This window comes from Pelobates fuscus, chromosome 5 (assembly GCF_036172605.1).
Source record: "Pelobates fuscus isolate aPelFus1 chromosome 5, aPelFus1.pri, whole genome shotgun sequence".
Taxonomy (NCBI): domain Eukaryota; kingdom Metazoa; phylum Chordata; class Amphibia; order Anura; family Pelobatidae; genus Pelobates; species Pelobates fuscus.
In genome coordinates this window covers 209,757,583-209,784,336 of record NC_086321.1, presented here as the reverse complement: position 1 = coordinate 209,784,336, position 26,754 = coordinate 209,757,583, and the positions used below count along the sequence as shown (strand labels likewise).

General features: G+C 40.7%; 1 protein-coding gene across 1 annotated transcript in view; it reads right to left on the bottom strand.

Annotated features, from left to right (window-relative positions):
- The window catches only part of LOC134612752 (uncharacterized), a 112,203-nt gene that overhangs the window by 12,137 nt on the left and 73,312 nt on the right, over window positions 1-26,754 (bottom strand). The window contains exons 9-13 of the mRNA XM_063457186.1: window positions 23,842-23,996; window positions 22,883-22,960; window positions 15,952-16,141; window positions 14,484-14,611; window positions 5,274-5,390 (exon numbers count right to left, since the gene is read on the bottom strand). Coding sequence (XP_063313256.1) covers window positions 5,274-5,390; window positions 14,484-14,611; window positions 15,952-16,141; window positions 22,883-22,960; window positions 23,842-23,996 — 668 coding nt within the window. The remainder of the gene's footprint in view (window positions 1-5,273; window positions 5,391-14,483; window positions 14,612-15,951; window positions 16,142-22,882; window positions 22,961-23,841; window positions 23,997-26,754) is intronic.

Here is a 26,754-nt window from a genome sequence, read left to right as displayed (position 1 = left end):
TACTTTTCCAGTGAGAGAAACATTGAACTCCAGATGTTTCCAAATAAATGTTTAAATGTATATGTCTCTGCTACTTTTATGTTCTAATGAGCCATAGTGTGCATCATGTATGCAACACATCATTCACTGGCTCTGGTCTTAGCATGGACATTATTTATCAAGAATGGAGTTATGTAGAAAGCGGTTTCACAACATAACGCTCTAATATTGACCCAGATCTAGGAAGGGGTTAAAAGACAATTGTCACTTCACTTTTTTAATATAATAATGCTTTGTTCAAATTTTGAAATTAGATTTTTTTAAATGAAATTTATGTAAAACGATCTCCCTACCTTTAGTACATGACAGGACCCTTCAGCCATATACATGCACCTTGGGTCAGACCATGTTTGAAAACCGACAGTCTCTATGGTCATTTGTTCCTGCTTCTTTTCATTGAGTATAGCAGGGAAGATGTTATTTTGAGACAATATTGTTTATATTTCTCAAAACAGCTGATTAAAAACCTTCAGTATTAAAATCGAGCACAACTGTTTTTTTCATGTATTTTGCAGTATGAATTCTAGTAGATAAAGCCTCAATCACCCTCATTTACATTTACTGGTTATGATTACCAGCCTGTAGAGAAGGGTATTACTCTGACAGAAGTGACTAGTCACTGATATAATTAATGTAAAGTTGCTTAAAATGAGAGATCACTCCTCAAACCCCACTTTCACACAGTACATGAAGTTTCACTGGGTAATAGCATTCTTACAGCCAGGGAGGGGGAGGAGTAAATGGATTTTACTATTTCACTGTCATCATTACATTAGCAGTTTTAAATACCTTTGTTTGAGAAATATTTAATTTAATGCAGACATATTTAATTCAAAGGCAGACATTCCTTTTTACATTATTTTGCAATTTTCAATAAGCTTCACTGCTAGTAATGCCTTCATGGTCTTTAAAAATACCTATAATATTATTCAATTTAGATGTATCACACATATATTGTCACTTTAATTGAGGGTGATGCATTCAGTAGATAAAATATGATTTTGTATGGAGTGTGATACCACCAAGATTATACAGCAAACACATGGACTTAGCCCCCCATCACTCGGGGGAGGCACCCTTAAAGCGATCTTAAAGCTTCCATCTTGTGAGTGCAATCTATAACAAGCATGTCAATTGACTTTGTATTGCAATATTACTCTGTTTCTGTTGATATATTCTTTTTAGATATACAGTTGTATCCTTTTCTTCCCTATATACATTATTTGCTATTGGCCTTTAGACTTGGTGTACTTTATTGATACAAAATAGTATTACATTATGTTCTTTAGTTTCATTTTTGTAAAACGGTAATACTTTTTGTGGGATTTTAACAAGCTACAATATAGACATTTATATGTAATAAATTAGAATCACACTTTTGTATATTTTGGTAAATTTAGGAGATCTGTTGCTTTTAAAATTACATTTCTATATATTTTCCAGGAGACTTTTGTCCATGTGTTTGCTGTATAATCTTGGTGGTATCACACTCCATACAAAATCAGATTTTATCTACTGAATGCATTTGTATGCTAACTGAATGATAAAATGTCAGCAGTCGATACTGGCAGCCTTGATATGATTTAAAATAACTTCTCAGTGCTCTTATATTGAAATACGGGTGCTTTAAGAAGGATAAAGTAAGGGCTTATGTATAACTTGGTAATCGTACTTGTCTACTTGAAAATGCAACAAATACAGGAGTTGCTAGGCAGCTCTTCTTATTCAAGCTAAAATCGTAATATGTCAATTCTGGCATGACAATTGAAAAAGGATCTGAAAAGCTTTTAGGTTCTGCTTCTAAGTTATGTTGTTTATTTCTTATTATTAATAGGCTCTAAGCTAAAATGAAAAAAAAAGCCCCTCGTTATGCCAGATAGCAACTATCTTGGAATCCTCTGACGCACATCTCTCTTTGGAGATCCATTCTTGCTTTGAATGCCTCTAACTCATTAATGAGAAGGAAAACATATCTTTATCATGTGTATTAAAACCCCACACCTGCAGCACTGCAACTGGCAATATCAATTATACACACACACTGAAATAGACGCTTTTGTTTTACTCAAATAAAGTACGGTTTACAGGAGCTAGCATGATATTATTGGAGGCTATAAACTGCTTATCTTTAAGGAACACTATAGGCACTCTGACCATTTCATTTCATTAAAGTTGTCTGGATGCCATGTGCCCACCCCTCCTACCCCCTGCCCCCTCTGTTTAACCCTGCAAATGAAAACATCGCTGTTCTGCAGGAATGGTAACAGACTATTGCAAAATTAGTTCTCTTGAATTCAACTCCATATAAATCAGAAAAAAATATGTAAATGTAAATCAAATAGAGATAAACTCCTCACATGTACCAAAAATGATAATTACATCCCAGTCAGACCAAAACAGTGGCAAAATGGGCTGTTAAAAGTTTTTTTTTATCGATTTACAAGACAAAGAAAACCATGTAATGAATATAAGACAGTGGTTCCCAAACTTTCTAGGTTCAAGGCTCCCTTAATATTTCAATATTTTTCCAAGGCACCCCAAGTCAAAACAATTTTTTAGGTTGTATATACAGTATCTCACAAAAGTGAGTACACCCCTCACATTTTTGTAAATATTTTATTATATCTTTTTATGCGACAACACTGAAGAATTGACACTTTGCTACAAAGTAAAGTAGTACAGCCTGTATAACAGTGTACATTTTCTGTCCCCTCAAAATAACTCAACACACAGCCATGAATGTCTAAACATGGAAAGATATACTAAAATATCTACAAAAAATGTGAGGAGTGTACTCACTTTTGTAAGATACTGTATGTACAGCGCTGCGGCATATACTGGGCCCCTGTTTGGCAGAAATGCTTGCCATTCAGGTGCAGATCAAGAACCTAATCTTGGGAGGGGCCCTGGGAGATTATTTAAAGAAACAATCCTGGCACAATAACCACTACAGCACTTTGTAGTGGTTATGGTGCCAGTAGAGCCATAGTGCCCTCCCAGGGTAAGTAGTCAAACTGTTTAAGAACAGTTTAAAAACTTAACTGGGATCTGCTGGGATAGGGGCTGTAGTAGGGGATAGGGGCAGTAGTGTATGAGGGGTGCAATATGTGTGTGTGAGTGGTGGAGTGTGTGTGTGAGGGGTGCAGTGTGCGTGTGTGCGTGTTAGGGGTGCAGTGTGTGTACGGGGTGCATTGTGTTTGTGAAGGATGTAGTGTGTGTGTGTGAGGGGTGCAGTGTGTTTGTATGTGAAGCAGTTTGGGCGTGAGGGGTACAGTGTGTGTGGTGGGTAGTGCGTATAGGAAGGCAAGTTGCATAAGGGGTACAGTGTGTGGGGGCAGTGTGTGTTGGGACAGTGTGTGGGGGGGGCAGAGTGTGTGGGGGCAGTGTGTGTGAGTGGTACAGTTTGTGTGTATGGAGGGGCAGTGTGTGTGTATGGGGGGAGTTATTGTGGGTCTGTTGGGGTAGGAGGGAAAATTCCTAAATATATATTTAAAAAAATGTAATTAAAAATAATAATTTTCACATCCTCCCTCCCTACTTACCTTTGCCTGGAAGGGGGAACAGTACTAATCCCTGGTGTTCCGGTGGGGAAGCCCTGGTGGTCCATGTGGTGAGAGTAAACTCTAGCAGCTCCTGAGGCTAGAGTTCACTATTGCGAGATTTGGAGCGTTGCGAGATTAGGACCTCTCACCCTATCTCCCCTGCCAGCTGCCAGCATTACAGTACTAGTGGGCCGGTGCGGGAGATCTCTGATCTCCCCTCCGGTCCTGCAGTGCCGGCAGGGGAGAGGAAGGCACAGTTCCCGGTGCTGAAAATAAGGTAAGTTGTATTACCCTTCTAAAGGGTCTAAGTAGGGGCAAGCCACCTTAATGGTGGTTTTACCACTGTAGGGTCAGGAATACATGTTTATGTTTCTGACCCTATGGTGCTCCTTTAAACATACATACCAGATTTACAGCATTAATATGTTGATTTTCCCTTAACCATTTCTCTTTACCTAATAAAGGGATATATTTTTTCAAACTTGACTATTATTGAATTTTTTTTATAAAAGTAAGGGATACAGAAATAAAGAAGGGAGGAAAGAGTAAAATAGGGGGTATTGAAAATTTGCAGTTGACAGCTAAAGCACTTTATCTAATATAGAATTGTGCATTGTAGAATAAGGTGATCAGACAATTCTGGCATGGCACAGAAGTAGATACAAAGAAATATCAAATTATCCACAGAGGCCAAGCTATTAAAAAAGAGGGGACGGGGGTTCCAAGCCCCCTAACTAGAAAAAAAAGAGTGGTCAAAATAGATGTAATTTAATGGAGCTTGTCTAGTAGGAAGTTCATGGTTTGTAGTTTGTAGAATTTGTCAAATTTGGATAGGGACGTTATCTTTTCATATTTACGGAAGAGATTCAATAGTTCAATCACATATGAGATTAAAATATGAGAAGAAATTTTCAATTCAAATAATTTTTATTTATTTTTTTGCTTGTGACATAATGATTATAAGCACAAATAAGTGACAGGGATTGGGATTTGTAGTATAGTACAAAACAAAAGAGGTGGTTTGCTTCCAAAAAAGTTGTACATAAACACATTCCAACTACAAATGTAAAAAAGTTCCTAAATGAGTGAAACACTTCCAACAGTTTGGAGGAAAAGGTAATGGTGATCCTATGGACACCAGTAGTAGAATAACCTTTTTTGAGTTTCAACTTGATTAGAGCAAGAGGTTAACATATCTAAATTGGCAAGCGAATTAAACCACTGGGTTTGAGATATAAAAATAGAAATATTGGAGTCCTAAGAAGAAATACAGGGATACTTGGAGACATCCCTTGGGCACATGGCAACAAAACAATAATAATACAAAATAGGATAATCAGACTAAATTTAAAAGATTCTGAGCAAAGATTGTAAGACACTAGAGTGTTGGGGATATGAGAATAGCAAGGAATTTGGTACATATAACTAGATTGTAAGGCACGAAATGGCAAACCTTTATCTCCATCAACCAGATGGGAGATGGGAGTCACTCAACTTAGAGTTAGATATATGGGTAACTAAACAATAGAGACTGTAAATGTTCATGTTATCCCATAATTTAACAGATAAGGTGGGCCAAGGAAAATAGGAATGAAAGCCCTTAGGGTAGTCCTTAGGGGTACAAGAAGGTCACTGAAAAGCATGGGAGATTTAATGTGTTATTCATATCTGTCCATGTATAAAAAAACATACCCTCTTTTTCCTGTTCCTGTCGAACTGAGATCCAGGTAACTAATTTGTCGGCAACTTCTTGCCAATGCTTGGATTCCTATATCTGTTACCTTTTTACATCCACTTAAATCAAGATATCTGCAGGGGAAAATAGCAAATATGAAACAAGGAGCTCCAGCTACTTTAAATAAGGCATTTTATATAAATGATAACACAGCAATACTAACATATTTTGTGATCTGGCTTTATGATCTAATATTCCATAAGATTATCGCCTATACTGTAGAGAAAGTTGATAAAGGTTTCATTGTTTATGTCTTGGAAACTAAATTGAGAATTCTAATGAATTATGATTTAACACAAATTTATATAAATCCTCTAGAAACCTCCCGAATAGACGTTGATGGAGTGATAGCTGATAGCTGATAGCCTTATATTTCAAGGAATTGCAATTCACTGAAATACTCAAGAATAAAGCACAAATTAACATCATAAGCAAGTTATTCACTTTACCCACTTAATTTCCAAATCTTTTTGCTCTGCTGCTCATTCACTCTGATTATGAACCAATCATTTGCAGTACATGGGTTTGTATGAAACATATCACCATGTCCCTCCAAGCTCGTAAGAAATCTTTGTTCCTTTGTTTTTATTTATTTTACTCTTTGGCTGCAAATTGTTTGCAATAGTTCATATCTCAAAATGTTCATTGGACGTTTGTTTAATAACAAGTTAAAAAATGAAGTGAAGCTCATCCATGTTCCACTAATTTCACATTAATAGTTCCAGTCAGTTTTCTATCCAAGTAGACTCAAGTAATAATGTTTGTCAAATGTCCTACACAGAATTGGCAGCATTTCATCTTGATGTCACAGCAAGCTTTGACCGAATACAATACCCAGTTTAGCTTTGACTCTATTCTAGAAAATGTAAGAGCTTTTGGTGCATTATTAGTTGGTAGAATATATGTGATTAAACTGTGACACATTTGTTACGTAAATCAGAGGATAGTAACTACAAGCTTTAAAGCAGAGCTATACTTTTTGCACAACACATTGCACTATTTTTCTAACATTCTCAATCATTTTTATTTCTTTATTTACATTTTGCACTTAAACAGTCATTGTATGCTATGTATATCAAGTTAGCAGCCACAACAGCACTATTAAAGCAACACATTTATTTCAACATGTATTCATCAGCAGTGTACCAAAAATCAGATTACTCAGCTCTAATCCATTAGCTCTAATCCAGTGGCGTGACAGTCTCCTCCCCGTAGCTCTGCCCCACTGTTGGCTTTGCCAATAGAATTCTTCTCTAGAAGAGTACTTATTTACTTTTCGAGTGAGTACTTAAGTAAGGAACGTTCTCAACTGTCTAGTATTTATAAAAGTGCTGATTTCTCTTGAAAATGAGGGAACATGCTCAGAATTAAATTGTTATGGTGACAGCAGGTTCCTGGTGCTGACTTACCTTTAACCTCAAAGTCTCGAACTGGCATGCAGAGGGGCAATGCTGATTTGCTGAGAGCATCAGCTGAAACTCTAAGCCAATCAGTAGCTCCCTATTCATAAAAAAAAGAAAATAGGTACCTTTATCAAGTCATTTCGTGAATGTGCAGCTACTGATTGGCTTTGACAATCCGTTGATACTCTCAGACAATCAGCACTGTCTGTGGCAGTCCAAAGTTGAGCTAAAACCAGCTTAAGATCTGAGCGGAGACCCACAAAAGAGCAGGCTAATTGAGCTGTTGTCTGTTATCACCACTCTTGCTACCTATTTTTCCTCCTTAAACTTAAAGGGTAATCTAGACGTGGACCTCTTGCTCACGGTGCCTAGAGGGATATTGGCTATACCTCACTGATGATACCTTACAAGGTTGAAACGATCATCTGGGGTTGCCGTATCTTTCATGCAGAGGGAACTTGCTGGCATTTTGGATCTGGACTGCCCGTATGGGTGGGACCAGTCTGATATGCTTCAGACATGTTCTCTCTGTAATGGCACAAGTTGAGCTAAAACCAGCTTAAGATCTGAGGGGGACCCACCGAAGGGCAGGCTAAATGAGCTGTTGTCTGTTCTCACCTCTCTTGCTACCTATTTTTCTCTCCTTTTTTTTTTTTTTTTTTTTTTTTTTTTATAACAAATTGTGATTTTATTTGTATGGAATACATTTCACTTACATGATAACGATCTCTAAGATCTAAGAGAATTGAAATAGTGGGAAATTCTCAACTGTATAATATTATCATCCCATAATTATCCCCACAAAATGCACTCTGGTACAATTCTATAAACATTACAGGGAAACATAAACATTTTACTATGGAAACTTTCCTGCAAATTTAGTTTACTTTTTTATTTCTTTTCATTTTTTTTTTTATTTAGCATCGGTGAGTACAAATTCACCCCTGTTGAATGTACCATAGACTCACTAGGCTTACACTTGCAAGTAACTTCTTAGGTCTGATAGTAACATAGGTTGAAAGAGGTTCAGTTTAAAACATTTAAATAGCCAAACTGAAAATAGATTGATCTGGCCTGAGCAGAAAATTAAAGGAACACTATACGGTTAGGAATATAAGTATGTATTCCTAATGCTATAGTAACCTAGTCTGTTAAGGTGACTAGGCCAGTGCTGACAAGGTAAAAAAAATTATTTTACTTATCTTTCAGCCCTCAACATGCTAGTCTCGTCCGTGAAGCTCCACCTCTTCTCTGACTGAGATCATCAGCGTTGATGATCGCAGCCAATCTAGTACTTTCCCATAGGGAAGTTTCCGTGCATTTGCAGCAAAACAGCACACTGCGGCAATCACGTAGTCTCTCCATAGTGACTGTCACTTTTTTTTTTTTTTTTTTTTTTTTTTTATCAATTGTATTTTATTGAAGTTTTACAAATACATAGTCCATACATAGTTACAACTTAGAAAGCTCAGTGCTGTGGTATAGATGGAGTCCCTCGATAACAGCCGAGGGTACAATCTATGCATATCAGTATAAAACATAACATAGAAAGGTATATACAAAAGGAAACAAGACAACAGGTATCTATACATGTCTAGTGACATCAGTTGACAATACTCTTAACACTCATCCTCTGTTGGATCGGCATAATTTCTTTTGTCTGGCACTGGGTTATAGCACACTCCCTATGATGTTAGTTATCCTTAATACCTCCTTTTCCCTGCCAGTTTTCCCAATTTTTCCAGGTGTCCCTAAATTTTGTAGTATCTGTGTAAGTGTCTACGGACATTTTCTCATAAATATAAAACTGCTGAATTTTGTCTTTCAGTTGTTGTGTGGATGGACAGTTGTGCTTTTTCCAGTTGAGCGCTATGAGGTTACGTGCAGCCATAAAAATCAGCAGGAGTAGTTGTTTATGGCTCTCGTGAGTCTCCTTGGGAAACAGGAGGAGGAGGCAGGTCTGGATGTTCAGGGGGAAGCCTCTGATACCTAAAGCCTCTAATATGTGTTTAATGTCTCCCCATAGCGGTTGTATGCCACTGCAGTGCCACCAGATGTGTGAAAGCGTGCCAACCTCGGTTGCACACCTCCAGCATGTGGCCGGCACCGCTGGGTAGATCCTATGAAGTCTGTCGGGGGTCATGTACCACCTATATAATAGCTTACGGTGTGCCTCCATATGGGAATGGCATTTAGTCCATTTTCTGAGGCCGTTTAATGCTGATAGCCAGACTTCGTCAGTGAGTTTAATCCCTCCCTCTGCCTCCCAGCGACGTTTGCTCGGTGTTGTTTTGTGGGGGGCTAGTTCTAACCAGGCTTTGTAACAGATGGAGAGGGCTTTAGGCTTCTGCGGAGCTGTCCAGCATCTGCTGGGTATCAGTCTCGCAGCTATAGTTTGTGTTATCGGTGGGGAGGGGGAGGTTTTTACATGTGAGTTAACTGTGTTTTTTAGTTGTAGATATGGGAAAATGTCTCTCTCTGGTACTCCCCATCTACTCTTCATGTCCGGGAAGTCCATTATTGTTTGGTCGTCGCATATCTGTTTGATCTGGGATATTCCCAGATTCGTCCACCTGGTGAGGGGAATTGTGGGGTTTACAGCATGTAGTGCCTTAAGAGGGGCTTCAGGATGGAAGTGTTTCTTCCAGCCTAGGGATGTCATAAATTCGTCCCATACTTTGAGTGTCGCAGTCGTGGTGGGATAGAGTTGTGTGTTAGGTCCTCTCAGGGCCTTTGGTGTCCATAGGTAGTTTATCAGGGTTGGGCAAGTAAGTTGTTCGTGTTCCATATCTACCCACTGTGTTGTGCCCCTCGGGGCATGCAATAGTATGCCTGTGGCCAGTAAGGAGGCTTTGTAATATAGGCCAATGTTGGGTAATCCAATGCCACCCATTTGATAAGACTTTTGTAAGAGGTGTAGAGGTAACCTAGGTTTTTTGCCCCCCCATATATATGTGCTGCATATGGTTTGCAGCGATCTATGGATTGACACCGGTACTGCTATAGTAAGCATTCTGAACTTGTACAGCAGTCTCGGTAGGAGCATCATTTTGTACGCGTTCACACGTCCTAGCCAGGAAAGATGTGCAGATTTCCATTTAAGCGTTTCATTTTTGCACATGTGAATAAGGGGTTTATAGTTAAGCTGTACCATGTTGTCAATAGTGGTGGTGATCTTCACACCTAAATACGTTAAAAAGGTTGTCCGCCAGTCTAGCTCAAATGTATCCTTTAGGGTTGCCACAGTTAGCCTGGATAGATTTATGGGTAGGGCTTGTGTTTTTTCTTTATTCAAACGATAGTATGAGACTTTTCCAAAGTCTGCTAGTAGTGTCAGTAAGGTGGGCAAGGAGCTCTCTGGTTTCGATAGTGCCACAAAGATATCATCTGCGAATAAGGCTAAACAATACTCTTTCTCTCTCAAGGTGATACCTGTTATGTCTGGGTGTTCTCGTATCTTCCAGGCTAGGGGTTCTAGGGAAAGGATATAAAGCAGGGGGGACAGCGGGCATCCCTGGCGTGTACCGTTTGTAATGTGGAAGGGTCTAGAGAGGAACCCGCCATGGGATACCTTGGCACTGGGTTGTGCATAGAGTGCCAGCATGCCCCTGATTGTTTCTTCGGGGAAGTTAAATTTGTGAAGCACCCTTGTCATATACCTCCAATTCAACCTGTCAAAGGCCTTTTCGGCGTCCAGCGCCAGGAAAAGGCCTCCGAGTTTCCCCCTCTCCATCCCGGCTATTATGTTTAGTACTTTCCTAGAGTTATCGGAGCCCTGTCGGCCCCTCACAAACCCAGATTGATCATTATGTACCAATTTTTGGAGGAGCGGGGCCAATCGTTCACTGAAAAGCTTTGCATAAATTTTTGCATCACAATTTAGCAGTGAAATGGGCCTGAAATTTTTGCATTGATCTTTAGATTTGCCTGGCTTAGGAAGGGTGGAGACGTGAGCTAGTAGCATTTCTGTTGGTAGGGAACCCTCTTTCATGCAATGGTTAAACATGTCTGTGAGGGGTTGTGACAAAAGGTTGGAGTACGTGCGGTAGTATTTATTGGGTAGCCCGTCTGGACCCGGGGATTTATGCTGTGGGAGTGATGAGATCACTGAAATGACCTCCTCTGCCGTGATGGGGCTGCGTAGGGAATCAATATCAGTTAGCGACAGTGTCGGCAGGTTAACCTCAGAGAGGAAAGCATCTATATCAGACTCTGTAGGGCCTATTGTTTGCGAGTCCTCTTTAAGATTGTATAACTTTTCGTAGTATTGTGCGAACTCATCCACAATCCCTTGTGGGTCAAGTATCTTGTTACCCTTATTTCCCCTGAGGGAGGCAATTCTGGAGGTAGTTGTTCTCTGTTTTAATTGTGCTGCTAGGCAGGCTCCCGATCTATTACCGGTAGCGAAGTATTTATGATTAAGCCTGCGCGTGAGGAATGTGGTTTTGGCTAGTTCCATATCCCTTAATTGAGATTGTAAGTGCAACAATTTGGCGTGAGTCGATGCGGTTGGTGTGTGTTTATTGGCATGAGTTAATGAGGCTAACTCCGATAGTATGGAGGTGTATTTCTCTAGGCGTTGTTTTTTTGCGTAACTAGCGTGTTTGATAAAGCAACCTCGTATGAAGGCTTTGTGTGCTAGCCATATTTGATTTAGGGGTGAGTCCGGGGTTTTGTTCTCTCTAAAATAGTGGTGCAGGTCCTGTTCTATCTGTTTGGTTACTTCTGGGTCAGATAGGAGTTGTTCATTAAGTTTCCAGCTACCCCTCCCTTTGTTGGGGAATTGTTCTCGAATTGAGATTGAGATAGGGGCATGGTCCGACCACGAGATCAGGCCAATGTCGGTGTGTTCTATTCTTGCTAGAGAAGAGTTGTGGATGAGGAATCTGTCTATTCTGGAGTAGCTGTTATGTACTGCAGTATGATACGTGTAGTCTCTTTCTGTGGGGTGTGTAACGCGCCAGGGATCCACGAGGTTGTGGGTTGCTAGTTTGTCGCATATGCGCGAGGTTAATTTGGACCTGGCCTTTAGTGTTTGGTTCCTCAAATGTGGGCCTCCAGAGGAATCTATGTCACTGTCTAAAAGAAAATTTGTATCTCCTCCAATAATTACCTCCCCCAATGCATGTACAGATAGCAATCCCAACAATACATCGACAAATTCACTTTGATTAGTGTTAGGACCATATACATTGATCAGGGTATATGCATTATTATTCAAGTAGCATTGTAATATGAGATACCTTCCTTTTTTATCCCCTATTTTACGTATCAGGGAAAATGCCACGTCTTTACTGATCAGAGTGGATACTCCCCTTTTCTTAGTGGAGTAGCAGGAGTGATAGTCTATGGGGAAATTTGGGGAGTTAAATTTAGGCTTATGGCCCCATTGGAAGTGTGTCTCTTGAAAAAACATTACGTGGGCACCTAGGGACTTCGCTTCGCGTAAAGCCAAGCGGCGTTTGTTTGGGGAATTTAGTCCCTTGGCATTCAATGAGCAGATTTTAAGTGCCATCCCGGTATTGGATGAGATTGTGGGCACGTTTGGGTACATCTAAAGGGCCGCTAGAGCAGTGATAATATGCCATTGGCCGTGTTCTCAGTGGGAGGGAAGTGCATAGGCGTCTTATTATTATAGTGGACATGAGTATGGGACTTAGGTGATGTATGTCCTGTTTGTCAAAGAATAAAGAAATAAGAAAATAACTAAAACAGTAAATAACTATGTACAACATTCCGTTCACCGCGATTTCGCAGTGCAATAATGAGCATAACGGTTTCATTCGTGGCTTCGATGGAGTAGCCACTCTGGGGGTAGGCATAGATGCCATTTAGCAAGTTAAACAAATTAACTACTAGATGTAGTGGGGAGGGTCACAGAGTCGCCTTAGCACAGTGCAAATATGCTATGAGTCCGGCAGTCCATCATGTAAGGCGGAAACTGGGAGTATAAAACAGTTGTGACAAATAAGGCACATGTAATGTATACGACCTGTCCCTGTATGGAATTGTGTTGTAGACTTGGGTTGTCAGGTCCATGAGTGTTTCAAGTGCGCCCTTGCGCGATGACGGTGCGAGTTTGCTTTTCCCAATCTTTCTGCAGGGGTCTGGGAGGTCTGCTGCCCGTGTCCCGCAAGGCCTCCTCCGGTATCGGGATGTTCCATTCCGTCAGGAGTCTCTTGCCAGTTTCGGGGTCAGAGATTTGGTTGTCCACACCGTTGCGTTTGACCACAAGTTTGGTTGGGAAGCCCCACTTATATGGGACCTCTGCTGCCCTTAGTGCTGTTGTTATGCGTGCAAACGTGCGCCGTTTGAGCATTGTAGTGGAGGATAAGTCTATAAACAGTTTGACCTGCGAGAATTGGCCCGTGAGTTGGCCTTGGTTCCTCGAGGCCTGCATGACTTGGTCTTTGACTGTGAAGTAGTGCACCCGAGTAATCACGTCTCTTGGTATGGACGCTGGTAGGTGTTTGGGTTTCGGGAGACGATGTGTGCGGTCTAGAAGCAATTCGGTCTCCGTCAGGGTTGGTATATAGGCTTTAAGGATATCCTGGACGTATTTGGTCAGATCCTGTGGACCTACCGACTCTGGGATCCCCCTGAGCCTAATATTGTTGCGTCGGTCTCGGTCTTCGTGGTCTGCTACTTTTGCTTCTAAGGATTGCAGCCTTGTGAGGAGGGCTGAGTGGGCCTCCAGTATGTTATTGTGGGAGTCAGTGAGCTCGTCCGTTTTTTCTTCTAAACGGGATGTTCTTTCTCCCAAAGATTTAATGTCAGATCTGATATCATTGGCAATGTGTTTAAGTTCAGATTTGAATGTGCTTTTGAGGTCTATGAGCAGATTGTGCAGAGTGTCGTTAGTGACAGGCTTTTGCATATTGCCTGTAGTGAGGGTAAGCTCACCTGCATCTGCACATGAGGCTGGGGACTCCGGCCTGTCGGCGCCATCTTGGATTTCTGCTCCGGTGTTCGGCGTCGAAGTTAGCTGCATCTGAAGCGTTTTCTGCTTGTATTTTTTAGGCTGCTTGGTGGACATCGCTGTTCTGCGTTTAGATATTGTTTCAGCCGGGCTTGAGGGTAGGAAAATCGCTGTAAATCACGCTGTGTGCACTTGCTGGCGGGAGAGCTCCGGGTTTAGGCGACCTCTCTCATCCGTCGCTCTATTTTTCTCTCCTTAAGTGTAAAGGGTAATCCAGACACGGACCCCTTGCTCACGGTGCCTATACCTCACTGATGATACCTTACAATGTTGAAACGTTCGTCTGGGGTTGCCGTATCTCTCATGGAGAGGTAACTTGCTGGCATTTCGGATCTGCACTGCCCGTATGGGTGGGACCTGTCTGATATGCTTCAGTTATGTTCTCTCTGTAATGGCACAAGTTGGCACAAGCTAAAACCAACTTAAGATCTGAGGGGGACCCACCAAAGGGCAGGCTAATGGAGCTGTTGTCTGTTCTCACCTCTCTTGCCTCCTATTTTTCAGTCCAAAGTTTGCTATTTCAAGAATTTCAGAGAAGTGGAAAAACAGGAGCAGAGCTAAACGGTTCTGCGGAGAAGACTTTCAGGTTAAACCATTCATAAACAATTTAACTCCAAAAAGGTAAGCCAAAGCAAGGGACCTCCTGGCACTCCATTTTGTTAACATTATTATGGTACCTGGAGGTTCCCTATAATCCCCAAAGCAGCATCCCTAAAGCGACATTTCAACATTTCTGTAAAAACTGGAGCTTAAACAGGAAAATATGGTCCCACAAGTACACTTACTTGATTGTTTGCAGGTATGTACTAATTTCCACCAAGCTGACATCTGTTACTTGACAACATGAGCTGAGTGTAAGATTCTCAAGCTTGGAACACTGCTTCACAATATAATGAACTGTGCGGTCTCGTACCTATAACATACATGTAAAAAAATGTCTGGTTATAACGAAATTTGTCTAAATACATTTCGGGTCTCTTAAAAGGTCCTCTCCCACCATCTTAATTTTGTTCCTGTCCAGCATCTGAGCACCACAAGGAACTGTCTCTAAGTAGCAAACTTCAAGAGCATCATTCCCAACAGACACTATGACCATGCAGAGAGAAATCCAGCAGCGTCCTCGGCATGGTCTTTTGTGTTGGAGCTAGGCAGAGAGACAGTCAGTTAACCTGATGTGCTTAAAGCCAGACTGACACACCATTTCAGTGGGTGGACCCATCCCTTTCTTGGTGGGCGGATATTGCTTCTGACTCAAGTTGCATCACTAGTGATGCCCCCCAGGGAACATCCACCCTGTCTCAGTCCCATACGTTCCAATGTTAGGAGGTATGTGCTTTTTAATGGTATATTCAATGATAGATACCCAACAGTTACTAACTAGATACATTTGGCACTTAAAAATGGAAACAGGTAAACTGTTATATCTAGATCCAGCCCAAAAAGATAAATAGCACAGGAGTGCATGCAAACTCTTGCTCAATCCACATAAACAGGGTTATTTAGTAAAATGAGATGAATTTCAAATTTAAGACCACAGTTGCTGAACTGAAAGCATAGCTGGCGTAGCTCACTTTTTAATTTCAGACTATATTGACCTTAAATTTGAAATTAACCTTTAATTCTCATTGTAGTGAATAAACCTTAAACCCATACCTCCCAACATTTCAAATTGACAAAGATGAACACTTTAATTATAGGAGTGTGAGTGTGGCCAGGGGTAGGGTTCTTTTGAAATTTTTTAGGTGACTAACAATTAACCACTTATGCAACTAAATGTAATTTAGAAGAAGAACAATGTGTCTTATTTAAACAGAGTGATTTGTGAACACAGTTATTCATATTATTGAGAGTTCTATTTCTGTGGAGCTCTTTTTAGACTCTCACAGATCAACAATATGGAGCTATTAGAAAAGAAGGACATTAGAGTAGAAAAGAGGTACAGAGGGAACTGAGTACAATGAGGACACTTGGGAGGTATACACTACTGCACTAAGGATAATCTAAAGTGCACCTGCTGGACCTCTAAGACCTTACAGGTGTAACAGCATCTTTGCTTATGTGGCCATAAGGTCATGATAATGCTTTTAACGTAAGCATACAAAATCACGTTTCATATTCAGAGTACTGTATCACAACAGAGAATGCATCATTATATGGAAATGGAATTTGAAAACATCAGTGTAAAATGTTTTTTCTGGTTGTTCCTCACATTGTTGACAATGTGGACTATATCGGTAGCAATTAAATTCTTACCGTATTAATACCTGTCACATTAAGAGTAGTCATTTGGTGGAGGTTGGATGCTATCTTGGCCAAACACGTATCAGTGACTTTTGGTACTCTGCCAATGTTGAGGATTTGCAGATGTGTACACTCGGTGGCCACAGAACACAAGCATCTTGAAGTAAGCTCGTGGCACCCAAACACTTCTAATTTAATAAGACTGTAATAAAGCATAAAGTATATTAAATGGCTAATAAATATCCTAATGAATAATGCCAGTTATGCTCTCCAAGACATTGTTTTCAGGCTTTGTCAATATTTGCAATATTCCAGATAGTTGGCTAGATACAAAAAAACTGAGCTCTGTTAGCAATCCAAATGTCCTTTCTGTTTCAGAAAATAGAAAGGTCCTGATTTATTTCTGCTCTATCTCACACACACATAGTGCTGCTTTACTTACCATAAGTACACATGCACAATTCTGCAACTAAGGAATTAACATCTCACTTTGAAGAGACAGGTGAATAATATAATTAATTTTCATTATTTAATGTCTGAATATGGACTGGCAGAATACAGAGGTTCCATGGCCATTGAATTGTTACTGACCCCAGCTGTGAATATTAGTGTTTGTCCATGAACTTGCATGGCATGGACAATGGGTTCTCTATGTACCATACCCACTTTTGCAGTGCAGGTAGGGCTAGGATGGCACAGATTCCACATCCCCCCAGTTCTCTTTCAAATTCCTTTTGTGCACTTTTTTTTTTTTATTCTTTATTTTTGGTGCATTTTGCATGGTACAAAACACTTTTACATGCCACATCCTCATAAGCAGGATTCGTCTCATTTACAATTAACATTTCAGCATCAGGCATGGCAGTTAATAAGTTTGCACTTTTTCTGATAAGATGGGCTATGTGGTTGTATCGGGGTGACCTGTGTATGAGACCTCCAAGTTATGTATGGCGGTCTGGCCCTGTTTGTCCGTGGTATCCGTGAGGCATATCCCACATGGCCTGTCTTGTGTGCGATGGAGCAGTGTGGTCGGTGGCCTGTGGATGCAGGTTGTGGAAGCGATTCTGGGGACACAATGAGTCATGGTAGCAGGGCTTAGTTTAGAAGCTCGGGTTAGTATCTGCAGGTAGGTTGTCGTGCTGTACTCGGTCTGGATTAGTCACAGAGGTGCTGCTCCTTAGTGGTGCCCTAGGTGTCATCTGTGGCAGTCGCTCATCTAAGGAGCTTTTAGGGAGGTCATGTGACGAGGGCTATAATAGCGTGGGGCTTATCGGTTGCCGTTAAAGGCATGTCGAGTGATCCGAGGGTCTATGTTCAGGTGCTAACCCTTCCGTGCCCCTGTGGCTTCTACCCCTAAGCTGTCCGTGCGGTAGGCCCTAGAGCCTCGGCTGCAGTATTTCTTGCCCGGTGCAAAAAAGAAAGGCATCGGCCTCCTCAGGATGTTGCCCTAATTTTAGATCGGGTCTCAGGTAGGGTATGAATGGTGAGATGCTGTCGGCATTCGGCGTAATAAAGTTAGGCACTCAGGAGCTGTGAGATATGGCGACCGCTCCTGTGCGCTGCTAGGCTCCGCCTCCCCTTTTGTGCACTTTAAAACAAAATGAGGATCTCCCCAGTTGATCACAGCCTTGCCCCTTCATCGACAAACTGCTAATTCCACTTCTACATTATTAATGTCAATTTTATCCAAATTTGGATGGCATTTGTTTACTGAGAATGTTAGCTAACATGCCCAGAAAATTTGTAAAATTGACATAGCTAATGCAGAACTTAAATTCCGCGTGAACAACCCAGTAAGTAAGGGCTCACGGCCGCCTGGAGGACAGTCAGTGTTTGGCAAGTTTCTCGAAAATGGTTAGATGCAGAACCTGGAAGGCACCTCACCTTCCTATTACCATAATCACTACAACAGGCTATAGTGGTTATATAGTGCTTAGATTAGAGTTATCCTTAAAGTAAATAATTAACTTAATCCTTCAGGAAACTTAGAAGCATCTTATTTTGTCTTTAATAGATTACTTAGATTTAATATTATGTATTAAAATAACAACCAGAAAATGCAAAATTTCATGAATGTGTTATTATATTTACATTATTACATAAGGTTCGTTAATGGCTTAAAATCGCTGTCTCTGCCAAAGTTAGTGAGAGTACATGTTCACTATGTGTCTAATAAAGTATACTCACGATGCTCCTACTTAAAGGACCACTATAGTGCCAGGAAAACATACTCGTTTTCCTGGCACTATAGTGCACTGAGGGTGCCCCCACCCTCAGGGTCCCCCTCCCGCCCGGCTCTGGAAAGGGGAAAAGGGGTAAAACGTACCTTTTTCCAGCGCTGGGCAGGGAGATCTCTGCCTCCAATCCTCCTCCGTTCCAACCTCGTCGGCTGAATGCGCACGCGCGGCAAGAGCTGCGAGCGCATTCAGCCGGTCGCATAGGAAAGCATTTACAATGCTTTCCTATGGACGCTTGTGTGCTCTCACTGTGATTTTGACAGTGAGAATCACGCAAGCGCCTCTAGCGGCTGTCAATGAGACAGCCACTAGGGGATTTGGGGGAAGGCTTAACCCATTAATAAACATAGCAGTTTCTCTGAAACTGCTATGTTTATAAAAAAAAATGGGTTAACCCTAGCTGGACCTGGCACCCAGACCACTTCATTAAGGTCAGGATTCAGGTGTATCAGGAACAACAAATAAAGTAGTAAAAAAAAAACTATAACTTTATTTTAAAATAAAAATATATATATAATAAAACAAGTAGATATAAAATATCTCACTTAACGCGTTTTGCCCAGTCTGGGGTAAGAAGCCCCAGACTGGGCGAAACGCGTTAAAAATATATATATAATGCGATAAAAATATATATATAATAAAACAAGTAGATATAAAATATCTCACTTAACGTTAAGTGAGATATTTTATATCTACTTGTTTTATTATATATATATTTTTTTATTTTAAAATAAAGTTATAGTTTTTTTTTTACTACTTTATTTGTTGTTCCTGATACACCTGAATCCTGACCTATATCCTCTGGTGGGGATTATACCACCATATGCTGTACATACTAGAGCAAGATATTTGCTCTGAAATTCGTAAGTAGGATACTTTTCCTTTATTTACTAATTGTTTAATAGATATACTATACTATTGGATTCTATTTCTATTTTTTCCATATATTACTGTGGAGGATTGGACACCGTACCACACCATCATTTGATATCCTGAGACGGGGATTGTACCGTCTAGGCGCTATACGGCAGAGCTCTGAGTAGCTCTGCAAAGTGTGAGTGAGTCTTTTATAAGTTTTTATAAACTCTTATTTCGTCTGACATATTGCACTATTATTGTTCTGTACTTTTTTTATTGAAGGTTTCATACATTCCTAACGATAGGATTATCTGTATGTATATATTTTAATTATTACTTGCACTGTTTGGGCGCGGCTTACCACTTCTGTTCTGTTTGTTTTACCATTGGGAGCAGGTTTGGGAATTCCTGCTCGGTTCACTGCTGCCCACCTTTATTTAGTGAGCGCCTAATTCCTTTTTTTTTTTTAGCTATCTACTAAAAGGCTGAAAGACCTAAATTGGTCTTTCAGCCAAATTTACTAATACTAAGTAAAGATTACTTAGTATTAGTAAATTATGCCCCTACTCACTATAGCGCGAGTAGGGGCATGTCTATTAAACAGTGAGCAGCCTGTGGCTGCTCACTGTAACCAAAAAAAAATAAGCCCCCCCAGCCCCCACCCCTGAGCGGTGGGTGGGGGCCCTAATGTAAAAAATTGGGGGTGGACCTATTGTCCTCCCCCCGGGCCCCACCCCTGAGCGGTAGGTGGGGGCCCTAAATCAGAATAAGGGGGGGGGACCTAATGTCCTCCCCCCTGGCCCCCACCCCTGAGCGGTGGGTGGGGGCCCTAAATCAGAATAAGGGGGGGACCTAATGTCCTCCCCCCTGGCCCCCACCCCTGAGCGGTGGGTGGGGGCCCTAAATTATAATAAGGGGGGGACCTAATGTCCTCCCCCCTGGCCCCCACCCCTGAGCGGTGGGTGGCAGCCCTAAACTAGAATAAGGGGGGACCTAATGTCCTCCCCCCTGGCCCCCACCCCTGAGCGGTGGGTGGGGGCCCTAAACAAGAATAGGGGGGGGACCTAACGTCCTCCCCCCTGGCCCCCACCCCTGAACGGCGGGTGGGGGCCCTAAATTGGAATAAGGGGAGGGACCTAATGTCCTCCCCCCTGGCCCCCACCCCTGAGCGGTGGGTGGGGCCCTACAGTAAAATAAGGGGGGGGGGACCTAGTGTCCTCCCCCCTGGCCCCCACCCCTCAGCGGCAGGTGGGGGCCTTAAATACTAATAAGGAGGGGGACCTAATGTCCTTCCCCCCTGGCCCCCACCCCTGAGCGGCGGGTGGGGGCCCTAAAAAATGTCCCCTCCCCCCAGGTGACTAGGGGTCCCCAAACCCCTAGTCACCCCCTCCCCCCCAATAAAAATTATCCCCCTACCTACCCCCCTCACCCTAAAAATAATGAGGGGGGGGAACTAAGAACCTGTAAAAAAAAAAAAATTACCATTCGATGATTGGTGGATTAAGTAACCAATCAGAGAGTTATGAGTCAAATTACATAGCATGGGAAAATTCTAAAGAACTTTCCCACGCTGTGTAAAATGACACAGAGCACTCTGATTGGTGGATTTCAAAGTGGATTTCAAAGTGCTGTGACAGGTAAATGTAGAGACTTACCTGTCAGTCTCTTCATTTACCTGTCAGAGCACTCTGATTGGATGGCTTAAACCCACCAATCAGAGTGCTCTGAGCCTAATTGCAGGGCGGGGCAAGGCTTTATAAGCCTTCCCCCGCCCTGCAGAGCTCAGTCTGCGCGGAGCCCTACATGGGTGAAGATGGATTATTATTTTTTGCGCTCATTTTTATTTTATTTATTTTTTCATAATTGCGTCGGTTATTATGGTTTTTTATTTGGCCTTTTGTGGGGCTGAAAAAAGAAGATTTTAGAAGAAAGAAAACATCAAATGGTAAGTTTTATTTATTTTTTTACAGGTACTTAGTTAAAGGTCCCCCCCTTGTTAGTTTTTAGGGTGAGGGGGGTAGGTAGGGGGATAAGTTTTATTGTGGGGGGAGGGGGTGACTAGTGGTTTGGGGACCCCTAGTCACCTGGGGGGGGATATTTTTTTTAGGGCCCCCACCTGCCGCTCAGGGGTGGGGGCCAGGGGGGAGGACCTTAGGTCCCCCCTTATTAGTATTTAGGGTCCCCATCCACCGCTGAGGGGTGGGGGCCAGGGGGGAGGACACTAGGTCCCCCCCTTATTACAATTTAGGGCCCTCAGCCGCCGCTCAGGGGTGGGAGCCAGGGGGGAGGACACTAGGTCCCCCCCCCCTTATTCTAGTTTAGGGCCCCCACCCGCCGCTATGGGGTGGGGGCCAGGGGGGAGGACATTAGGTCCCCCCCTTATTAGTATTTAGGGCCCCCACCTGCCGCTGAGGGGTGGGGGCCAGGGGGGAGGACACTAGGTCTCCCCCCTTATTCTTGTTTAGGGCCCCCACCCACCGCTCAGGGGTGGGGGCCAGGGGGGAGGACACTAGGTCCCACCCCCCCCTTATTCTAGTTTAGGGCCCCCACCCGCAGCTCAGGGCCCTAAACTGCGAACCACAACTTGACCCCACTGAGTAACATAACCTCATAAATATCTTATCAACTGGAAAAACCTCTCTTAGCAACCGATGTTAGACATGTAATTTACTATGTATGCACAGTACGCTCTCAACCTGTTATTGCATTGTATACCATACTGAACTTCGTGTCACTGTACTCGGACATCTATGTGATCACACCCACCTGAAACTATTGCATGACCTTAATAAAACCTCTGAATGAAAAAAATAAATAAAAAGAGTTGGATTTCTACAAACTAAATGTGGGCAGTTTTCATAGAAATTCTTTTTTCAGATATATAGTGCTGAAAAATTCTTCCACTTCTCTGTCACAAAAAGTGGTGAAAATATTAATAAATATGTTGCACCGGTGAAAAAATGGCACATAAGTAAAATCGGTAATTGAGGAGCAACAAATGAAGAAAAATCTGACATATTTAATAAATTGCTCCAATAATTCTCAAAACAATTCTGAAAATCAGACAAAAAAAGGTTAGCGACACTTGATAAATCCGCCCCCCACCTCCCCCTAGTGTGGGAGATTTATGAGAACTTTTTGTTCTAAAAAATAGTGCAGGAGGAGTCATAAAGTCATGTGCCTGCTGGTCCCACTGATTTCCATGGTGGTTGCCCCACTTTCAGTATTGAGATGCAAATTGCTAAATCTTTAATGCGGGACTGTCACGCCAAACTTACCTTTCTCTTATTGTTACCTCTTCTCTTCCTCACTCAGAATATGTTCTTCTTTAATTTATTTCTGATCTAGTTTTCTTTATAACGTAAAACAAATTAGGGACTATTTTTTCTATGCTTGACCTTATTTGATCAAAAAAGGAGCTTAAGTCAGCTCCATTTCCTGTGTCAAGGACAAGGTTGAGTACTTTCTTTGGCACAGGAAATGGAGCTGACATAAGAAGGTCAAGCATAGGAAAAATACAAAGCAGTAGTCCCTACTTTGTCTTATGTTTTAAAGAAACTAAATTAGAAATAAAGAAAAGAACAGATTCTGAGAAAGGAAGAGAAGAGGAAACAATAAGAGAAATGTAAGTTTGGCGTGACAGTATCGCTTTAATACACATTGAAAATAAAATTGAGCTTTATATGAGTGATTATCACGTTAAAGGATATTTTCAATGTTTTTATTTAATGGTGTTGTCTCCAGAAAAGTGATAGTTCCTCTTTAAGTGATTCTATATTATCTATCATCATATACGATCTTGCATAAACACAGACATAATTATTGTATTGAAATCTAGAACCTCGTACCTGTTACAATGCTTTTTCACTAAATTGCAGATTGCATGGTCAGAAATCTTACAACCATTCACGGACAGTGATTTCAAGCTGGAAGAATAAATATAATTAATTATTTCAAGCTATTTTACACTACTTGTTGATTATTTTACACAGTCTTAAAAAACAGAGCTTAATAATAATTCACATTTTATCAGAATGCTACCACCAGTAAATGGTTGGCATTGGCAAAGGGATTGGCAAGGGGACCCCTTGGACCAATAGTACAGAGAGGTTTGTGGGCTGCAGCCTCACAGCTTAAAAGGACACTCCAGACGTAGACAGAATAAGATTGTTCTCCTTTAAGTTTACAAAAGTGAAGATTGCAATAGAATTAACCTTGTTACACACCTTGGCTGTAAATCAGACAACAAGTCCTGTTACTTTCTGGTTTGGTTAACTCGGTGGAACTAATTTCTTGCAAAGACCACAGAAAGTCTGGGCTGGGAAAGAAGAGATGGGCTTGCAAAGGCTCCAGGCACAAGATCTGCAGCTTTGCAAGATGTTTTTAGATATACCCCCAGTGATAAAATGCATAATTAAATGCATGAATGTTTTAATTAGGTGTGTATCTACTAAACAGTGACTTTTGGGGGGTGGGAGGTTTGGGCAGTGGGGTGTCCTTTGAATACTAAATAAAAAATGTAAGTCCATTTACTGCAGTATTAGTAAAACATGTTCCATTAAAACATCTAACGTCTCATGTGGTACATATCACTACATAAAATCTATTTGCCCAGGCTCCCAGGTCCCAAATAGGAATAGCCCCTTTAGGACATGAAAACAAATTTGTTGTTTTTAAAATCAGTTACCTTTGAAAAAGAAAAAGTGAGGCTAGTGAATTTGTTATCTGAATTTAAAATAAAAACTATTATATATGCAAAGCACTATTTTTAAATAACATATACGCTTATTAAAGACAATGTTCTTACCATGCAGTGAACTCAACAAGAGCAATGACACCTTTATCAGTGGCTGCTGTCCAGCTAATATCCAGGGAGGTGATCTGGCTACAGTATTTACTTGTATGAAATAAAATTGTATCTCCATCAAATCTTGGGCCACTGCAATGTGTGATCTCCAGGGTCTAAAAAAAAGATCATATTGTTTAAGAATGTGCTGATTAGTATATATCTTGCTGTCAAACCTTAAAAAAAGAATGAAGAAGAAAACAAATAAAACGATTATATTGTAAACATAATTCTTGCAGGCACATAATAAGGTTAAAGGTTTACTCCAAACACAATGACCACTTCTGCTTTTAAAGCAGATTGAAATACTGCACATCCAGAGTTATTGGCTGCCTAATGTCAATTCTGTGCATATTTTACTCACGTCAACGTCAACGTGCACTGCATGCTGGTGACAGATGTAATCTGCTTGTCCTTTGGTGGTAGTGCCTCTGTCCCCAGGACTGGATTAAGGTAATTAAAACTCATTTTAAAACTTTTTTTTTTTTACTTAAAAATAATTCCATTAGGGCATTATTCTAAGAAAAACAAAGAGTGGTTGGAGAAACCCTGACAGCCTCTAGAGGCGTTTTTGCAGAAATAGTTGAGTACAACTTGATTGGTACATCGTGGCCTTTTGCTGCGCATGTACCCTATTATAAAATGCTTTGCTACTACCAACATTAGTGGATTATGTAAAAGAAATAGAGAAGGCACCACACTCTAGGATCATACATATCTGTTCACATCAAGTCAATTATGTCAATTTGGCTTCCATAAAGGCATTTAAATTTATTTTATTTAATGTATGGTTTATTTACTAGTACTGGTACAACTGTACTTGTTCCATATATTCTCTTTATTTCTTGTATTTGATAGTACAAATACTACAGCATTAGGAATACAAACCTGTATTCCTTACACTATAGTATTCTCTTTATTTGGATTCAGGCCCCCCCTAAATGTAAACAAAAAAAAAAAATAGAAAATGTTTTTAATGGGTGCCTTTTTATTCCAGATCTAGTCCCTGCAGCAGATGCTAGAGGCTTATTCACCCTTGCAATGTAGGTATTGCCATAAAAACTAAACAGCATTGAAGGGTTTCAACTAAAGAACCACACTGCATCTAGACCATTTCATTGAGATTAATTGGTCTGGGTGCAGTACCTGGGTGCCTTTAATGATCCTTTAAATAATAAAGTTACATTTAGGTTTATTTTCTGACATAAGGATAAAGAGAAATATTATCAGTATACGCAATCATCAATGAAGAGTACTGTGTGATAGATTGTAACCTAAAGAGGTTCATTTCAACACAGACAGAGGGTTACATAACTGCAAAATACAATGTAATGAATGTCTACCTAACTTAATTGAAAACTAAATGGAACATTTGGACAAGTCTGTGTCCATGGAAATAAAAAAGGAAGAAAGTACAGAATGTAGCCCTTAGCTGCAATAGACAAGGATGAAAAGAGCAATTCACCATCATTTTTTTACATTTATTTAAGGACACTCCAAACCCCTAAAGCACTTCAGCTTGCTCCTCTTTTTTCCTTTTTTTTTTTTTTTTTTTTTTTTTTTACAAAAAGTGCAGATATTAGTAGAAATGTAAGTATGCTTGTTAAACGTTACTTGCTCAGAGCAGATGCCTTGCAAAGACTTCTCATTGAGCGGCATTGGGGAGATTGTGATTGGACAGCCACAAAAAGTCTGGATGGGGTTAGAAGGAGAGGGCTAGCAAAGACTGCAGACAAGAGATCTGCAGGTTTTACAAGCTTTTTTTAGATCTAACTCCTAATGGGAAAAAATGCATAATGAAATACATAGAAACAATATATCACCACAGTGTCAATATGTATAGTGAATACTGAGTATAAAATATCTTTGAATCAAACTGAACAGCCTCCCAAGACCATTACCCAGAAAATGAATATTGCAGAATATATGGAAAAACGAAACATTTGGGATACGGCTGTATAAATCTTAATAAGGAACATAAACAATATATAGTGTAATATGATTAATATAAATAGATATGTGCTATAAATGAATGCACTCACAAGATGAAGACGTATACTGCACTCAGGGGTGCCTCCCCCAATGTTATTGGGGGGCTATTTATCCTGCTTTCTGCTCCAATATGGTAGATATGAAACAGGACTCCAGTAGGTGAAGATATAAAAATTCAGCAGCTTTATTGTAAAAAGGTGAACAATCACCCACATATATTAAAATAAAGAAAATTAGGTCCTACGCAGTATACGTCTCCATCTCGTGAGTGCACTCATTTATAGCGCATATCTATTTATATTAATCATATTACACTATATATTGTTTATCTTCCTTATTTAGATTTATACAGCCGTGTCCCAAATGTTTCGTTTTTTCCATATATAATGAAATACATGCCTGTTTTCATTGGGGATATATCCACTAAACAATGTTTGTTTGTTTTTGTTTTTATATCTCAGAGTATCCCTTTAAAAAAAGTTAGTAATGATTAAAGGGTAGGTTGAGGGGCATCGTTTTTAAGCTAATGCTCCTACTTTCACTTTACATAAATCTCGATAGTGATTAGTGAATCGGGTTAAAAACCTATTGGATATATTGTATTAACAGTCTACAGCATGCATAGGCAACCTTCGGCACTCCAGATGTTTTGGACTACACCTCCCATGATGCTTTGCCAGCATTATGGGTGTAAGAGCATTATGGGGGTGTAGTCCACAACATCTGGGGTGCCGAAGGTTGCCTATCCCTGGTCTACAGCTTGGCAGACAAATCACAGAAAGTTCCATTAATTACAAATTAAAATGGAATAATGACAAATTATGTTACTAAATTCCTACTGACAGAGACATCAGTTTGATAAACAGCTGTAAAAGTGAAAAT